Source organism: Glycine max, chromosome 19 (assembly GCF_000004515.6).
Source record: "Glycine max cultivar Williams 82 chromosome 19, Glycine_max_v4.0, whole genome shotgun sequence".
NCBI lineage: Eukaryota > Viridiplantae > Streptophyta > Magnoliopsida > Fabales > Fabaceae > Glycine > Glycine max.
The window spans coordinates 16,991,562-16,998,814 of record NC_038255.2 but is presented as its reverse complement, the minus strand read 5'-3'; the positions used below and the strand labels follow the sequence as shown (position 1 = coordinate 16,998,814).

Here is a 7,253-nt window from a genome sequence, read left to right as displayed (position 1 = left end):
ATTGAGGAATACGTAGGAGCAAGGGAAACACCCTCGTCGACCACAAAAAGATAAAAAAAAATATAAAAGGTGCATAAAAGACGTAAGAGCGTAAAAAAGGGAACATAGCATAAAATTGAAGTCATATTTGCACATTTGATTAAAGGCTGCCGCCTCTTATGACGAACGTGTGGGGTGCTAATAAAAGTTCGTAGACCACATCTTTTCTGGTTTTTCTGACGTTATCCTCAAATAAACGTTGGTGGCGACTCCGCGCGTATTCCTTTCTTGGAGGACGCACCTGCGAGTCACGCATTGCCCTCCCGCCGAAGGGTAGGTTGCAACAGGCCTCAATCACCAGGTTACTTAGAAAATTTTGTGTTGAAAGTCGTGGGCTAAGCCGAGTCTACCTGAGCTAAGCGCATTTCATCACGGCAACCATTGGGCTAAGTGAGCCTTGGCTCCAACTAAGCCGATATGTTATGTTTCTGAGGGTGCGTTGAGTGAGTTGTATCCCGCTAAGCGCCCGTCATTAATTTCAGCCTTTATTTCTGTTTTTAAACTTGAATAAATTTGGTCTAAGGAATTTTGAGTTCTTTTTAGTTACAGATGGAATCAAGAAAAAGGGCTAGAACAGATGACATCCCTTCATCATCCACTCCAGCTCCTCCGTCAGTAACCATAGGATAGGATGTCCAAAGCTTGCAAACTTTAGTCCCTATGCTACAAAGCTGATTCTGAGGACAATTTATTATCATGCATAGCCTGCCAGAGTTGGCTCACAACAGGCCAATCAAACCTATGGAGCATTTTCTTAAGCAAGTAGCCTAGCCTGAAGCTCAACTTCCATTGGTGAGACCCAATGAGGCTGCTCCTCCTGAGCCCATACTTGCACAGGTTGAACTAGAGCCAACTGATCCACAATCTCCAGTGGTGAATCCACCTTCTTCTCCTGAGCTTGAAGTAGTTCTCCCATCTCCACCTCTGATTATCATCTCCGATTCCCCATCTAGAGAAACTGTTGCTCCCCCTGATTCACCAGCTCGAGAAGTAGCTGATCCCCCTGATTCCCCAGTTGGAGGAGTTGCTGATCTTTCTGATTCCTCATCCAGAGAAGTTGTTGCTCTCTCTGATTCCCCAGTTTTTCCATCTGTTAGATGAGGAGGATGCTCGGACTCTGTTGATCTCTCTGATTATAACTATATTAGTTTTAGTACATTGTTTTGAGTAATTTTGGTTTCCATTTATAATTATATACTTATACTTTCTGTGATTAGCTATTATGCTTGTTGTGAAGCATATGGAACAGTTTGACTTTACTTTGATGATATTGCAGTGAAACACTTTTATCTTTTTGTGAAAATTGGTGTTATGAACATTTTGGATTGAATGCATGATTCTGATGAAGTCATGTTTCTTTTCATGAGTTTGAGCAAGTATGTATGTTAGACAAAGAAACAACAAGTATGTAAGTTTGCAATTAGAATTGTTAGTTAGTAGACAGATTGATTGAGAAAGAAAAGCTTAAACCTTAATCGGTGAGAGTGTGATCTTAAACTGTGAGTGAACGACTAGCTTTGAGTAATAGTCTTTGCATCAATCTCTAAAATTTAGAATAAAAAGTATGAATGAGGACATGATGAAGGCCATGACTGTGTATATACAAGCCAAGTGACCAAAAAGCTTACCTTGAATGATAATTGTATCCTTTGCATCCTTTGTGAGTTGAATGAAATTTTCAAAATTGAACCCTGAACTTAAATGATTATCTCAAGATATCTTGTTTATATTCTAGGAGAGCAGATAGTTCAAGGCAAATTACCCCAAATTTAGGGGAGTTGATTGGGATGTAAAGTAAAAGGTAAAGCATCAGCACACATGACAAATAAGTTGTGTTAAAAAAAAGAGGAGAAAAAGAAAAGAAATAAAAAAAATGTGTGTTGTTGTAATAAGGTCAAATGCAAATTAAAGTGAAAGACTAATGAGTAAGCTAATTGTATTGAAAATAACACTTGGATAAATCTAGGATTTATGCTCTCTTAGAATCTAATCCTTTGAATCCTAGAAAAACCAATTATTTTTGGTAGCCAAACCTCACTACAAGCCTGCCAAAGTCCTTCTGATTCTATTTATGCATTTCTGACTTGATGACATGAGATGAAGTTCAAAGATTGGACCTCTTGCTAGTTGTTATTAATGAATAGCTTAAACTCTTGTGCTTGAGTGAAACAGAAGTCGTGAGACTGTGGTTTAAGCTACTTTCCTTGATATCTGTCTTACGCCTAACTTCATCTAATTGTACAGGTTACACTTTATTCTTCTCTTTGAATAACTGCATGCTTTGTGAAAGACAAGTGATGAGGGCATTTTGCTTCATTATTCTATCATGCAATCAATAACTTTTGTGCATATACCTTTGTACATAGTCACTACATGTTTTTGTCACTTGGGGACCAGTGAGCTATTCTTTATTTGCTTGAGGACAAGCAAACTTGTAGATTTGGGGGAGTTGTTAGTCAATGAATATGACTAACTTTTTGTGTATAAAACCTGTGTAAATTGTATCAAACTCTTCCAACTTACGGTTATTTTGTAAGTGTTATAAATACTTTTTGTTAAAGATAGGTAATAAATACTTAGTATTTCAATTTTGTGTGTTTAATAATCATTTCCTCTCAATTTCAGGTTAATTAGGCAAGTTTGTGAAGTGTTGATTTTCATCCTCTCGCTAAGCCAATCTACTGGCTTAGCGAGCCATCCGCTGAGCGCAACACTCCTCGGTTGAGTGCGAGGAAGAATCTAGAAGAAGGATGAGTTGTGCATGTTCGCTGAGTGAAGGGTCATCCCGCTGAGCGCACCGCTTCAGTCCATCCACTGAGCGAGAAAAGCACGTGCTAAGCCGAAATCCACTAATGCGTGTTGAGCGGTCCATAGTCGTGCTAAGCGCGCTAGCACAAACAAAGCCACCTATTTAAGCCTGAAATCAGATTTTGGAAATGAGTTGGGCCTTTTCTTGAAGCTTCTGCATGTCTAGAGATTTCTAGAGAGAGAAAGGTCCAAGTTCTAGAGAGTTTTGAGATTTTTCTGTGTGAAGACCTGCAGAGAACCGAGCTTGACGAGGAAGTCGTCCTGAGAGCATGAGATGGGTGTGTGAGTGATTGTGAGGTTCTAGAGGTGGAGGAGACATCCTCAGTGCTTGTATTTCTTCAATCCTTCATTTTTCTCTTCTTTTTGTTGTAAAGGAAGCTTCCCACTTATGGAGAGCTAAATCCTCTGTTGGTTCTTCCTTGTAGGTACTTGATGTAAATACCTATATATCCATTTAATGATGTTTTGTGTGTTCACTGTGCTATTAGAATTTCATTCTAGCATGTTTTTTCCTTGATCACGTAGATGCATGTGTTGTTAGGATCATTCAACAGTGGAAACTGGTCTGATTCTTAGAACTTGATGGGACAGGGCTAGTTTATCATATTATTACGAGGGATCGAGCTACGGTAACCTAGTTGTTTGTATGTTTGTCTTAATGCGGTTCTGGTCGAGTTTAGTCCAACAAGAGGAATCTGAGGATGATGCTTGATCGGGATTAGGCTAGACTATCATGAGGAATTAGGGTTTAGCATTTCAGGAGACACCATAGAACACATGAACATTGTTAAGTAGAGAATATCCTTTTAACATCAGGCACCTACTAGGAAGACCAAGGTGTTGTCTACTTGTCTTTACGCATCATCACTCACGGCATCATCACTCACGTGACTTTCCTTTTAATAGTTAGTTTACATACCTGTGCATAATCCACACATCTCTTTTCATACTAGACACCTATTCACTGAAGTAGCTTTACCAAGTAACACAAGTTCCCCAAGAGTTCGATACTCGGTTCTTACCATTTTATACCACTTGTGCAATCCAATGCACTTGCCACGATCTAACACATGCCAAGTTATGAGGACATAACCAAGGGGAAGGACCATGAAGCACTTGAAGGGCCCATGACTAGAGGCAGACTTAAACAAGTCCAACACGTCATAGAAACAAGGCTGGTCATTTGTATAGCTGCCATTGATGATGATTGAAGGCCCAAGTGGAGAAAGATGAAGGCCTAAAGGCAGAGGCACTACCAAGACTACTAATTGTTGCTGAAGGCCCAAACTAACTTGAAGGCCCAAGTTAAATAAGTTTTTAGTTATAATTTATTTTTATTGTAATTTTGGCCCAAACTGTTTAGAAGGCCCATGTCTATTTTTATCTTTTTGTTCAGATACACTATAAGTTTTTGTTTTTTTTTTCAATAAAAAAAACTTTTGGCATTTGATAAAATTTGGTGAGAGTTTCTCTCTGAGTTCCTTGTTGAACCAATCTCAGACTTATCAAGGTAATCCTTGTGGCGTCTACCCTAACTTATCTTCCTTCACCTGAAGTGGCGTCATCCAAACCACTGTAGCCTGTATCAAATGATCCGCTCCTACTCAGGTTCACATCATCTGATGCACCACTGCCACCTCTACAATAGCCACCATCTCTAGAGTCCATCTTTGCTCACATGCAGAGGATGGAACTCTACATGCAGCATTTGGCTAACTAGCAGGCGGCCAATCATAAGGGCCAAGTGTAGTTGAATGAAAGCTTTTATCAGTATACCTTGCATCAACAGTGTCAGGACCCTAGTCCTTACCCATGGCCTACTCCCGAGCAATTCATGGCCACAGTTGCATGGCCTGGAGATAGGCCCAATTTTCAGGCAGGGGTAGGACCTACAGAGGCCCCAAGAGATGAAGATGGAGCTCAAGAAGACGATGACATGGCCGATGTGATGGACTTCTTCCTTTGAGGAGGCTGAGCCGCTTGACCAAGATCGCTTAAAATTGTGAACTCGTTTTTATTTTATTTATCACTTTCTGTATTTTGTTTGTTATTTCAATGTGATGGAACTCGTCTTTATTTTATCGCTTCCAGTATGCTGTCATGTTATTTCAATGTGATGGAACTCGTCTTTATTTTATTGCTTCCAGTATGTTGTCATGTTATTTCATTGTGATGGTTTGTGATGCAATCCTCCCTAGGAAGGGACCAGTCACTAGAGCCATGAGCAAGAGGCTCCAAGAGGATTGGGCTAGAGCTGCTAAAGAAGGCCCTAGGATTCTCATAAGCCTTAGGGTAGATTTCGGGCCCATGGGCTAAGTATGATTCCACTTATCTTTGTACATATTAGATTAAGGTTTCATTATTTTTGGGCCTTGTATTTAGGGCTTCATAGTGTTGGGAGGGTACCCTAGTAATGTAAGATTTTTCAGCCCTTGTATTTTAGGGCACCTAGACTAGTTTTTGTATTAGGGGTAGTTTTGTAATTTCACATGCATCAAGTGCACTATTTGATGTGTGTGTGTTGGGAGATAAATTTAATGGAATTGGGAGAAGCCCAATCCAATTAAATTTTATACTATCTTAAGGGGGAGAGGAGCATTTGCTTGCTACACCCCATTGCCACATCATATAGTCACACTTTATGCATGTCCTTCATGCTTTACATGCTTCATGACACCTAAGCACACTTAATGGAAAATCTTGGACTTGATCTTGGATTAGTGGGCTGAATCATAGCTAAAATTCACTAATCATAAGTAGTGAAATTTTGGCTCCAAATTTGGCTCCATAAATTCAAATTCAAATTCAAGTGAAATTTGAATAGAAATTCAAATTTCCCTCCAATTTTGTGTGACACTTAGCCTATAAATAGAGACCTTGTGTGTGCATTTTTTCAACTTTAATCATTTGAGAATTACACTTCAAAGTTCAGGCCTCATTTGAGGCATAAAATTTCATGCTCCTTCTCTCCTTTTCCCTCCATTCATTTTCTCCTACCTTCAAGCTCTTATCCATGGCTTCCTATTGTGGTGAGCTTGTTCTTGACTCATCTTCTCCTTGAAGTGGTGTCTCCAATCATCTTTCTTCCTTCTCCATTCCACTTCCATTGATCTTCAAGAAGCAAAGGAATCCAATGATGAAGAAGATCCAAGGTCTACAAGCTCTACATAAAGCTACGTCCTGTGGTATCATAGCATCTTCATCGAAGTGATGTTCTTTTGCTTCCTCTATCTTTTTCTTTGGTCAACTCACTTTAGTTCCTCATTCTTCATCTTCTTCGCCATGTATCTCCTCCATTGTCTTGTGGTTTGGTGCTTTTTAGAGTAGATTCAAAAAAATAAACCGATTAAATCTTAGGTCTACACTTGTTATTGCATTTCTATGATTCAAATTTTATAGATCTACTCTTGAATCATGTTTTTGTGTTGATTTTAGGTTCTATCAATTTTTAGTCATAATCTTCTTGTGCTGAACCTTTAGATCTCAATTTTCTTCCAAAATATTTATTAGAAAAAAAACACAAAAATCTAAGTGTAAATCACTTAATCCATGTTGTCTTCCAGTCATGTTTAGTCATAATAATTGTCACATTATGTTCTAAGTTTGTGTTCAATTTTGATTTTGGTTGATTGAATTCTGGATACATTTTTTCATGTATTCTTGTCATTCTTATCCTATCTTTAGAATTTTGAGTTTTGAGTCTAATTCATGCATGTTATTTAGTTCATAACATGTTCTAAATCAATTCCTAGAAGTAGTCTTGTTATTGAACTTTTTTTTTTTGTTTTCTAAGTTTCCTACATGATTCCTATGAAGAAGTCACTACTGGAAAAGCACTTTTCTATGATGGTTATTTGGAACATACAACGTGATGCAATCCTATCCCGCAAGGGCATTGGGTAGAAGACTCCAAGTAGATTGGCTAGAGATCCAAGGGAAGGCCCTAGGGTTCTCATGAACCTTAGGGTAGATTTCGAGCCCATGGGCTAAGCATGAGCCCGCTTATCTTTGTAAATATTAGAATAGGTTTTTTCTTCGTTTGGGCCTTGTATTTTGGCCATTCTAGTAGTATGGGGTTTTAGCCTTGTATTTCGGGGCATTTTGAGTAGTCTTTGTAGTAAGGACTTTTTTTTTGTATTTTCATGTTTTTTGTCATGGGGGTGAGCTTAGCTATTATAGGGGGTGTGTAGCTAAGCTCTAGCTTCTCATCTCAAGGAGGTGAGCTTAGCTATTAGAGAGGTATGTGTAGCTAAGCTCTAGCTTCTTTAGGAATCTTCTTAAGGAAGCTTCTCAAGGAGGTGAGCTTAGTTATGATTGGGGTGTGTGTAGCTAAGCTCTAGCTTCTCAAGGAAGTTTTCTCAAAGAAGCTTCTCAAGGAAGTTTTCTCAAGAAAGCTTTTCAAGGAA

The 7,253-nt window shown here is 38.9% G+C and overlaps 1 protein-coding gene across 1 annotated transcript; it reads left to right on the top strand.

Annotated features, from left to right (window-relative positions):
- Positions 1-588: 588 nt before the first annotated feature.
- On the top strand, positions 589-4,813 carry LOC106797336 (mucin-7-like). The gene is made up of 3 exons (XM_014771612.1): positions 589-654; positions 877-1,131; positions 4,637-4,813. Exons 1-3 carry the CDS (start codon positions 589-591, stop codon positions 4,811-4,813), a joined length of 498 nt encoding a protein of 165 aa, XP_014627098.1.
- Positions 4,814-7,253: the final 2,440 nt, after the last annotated feature.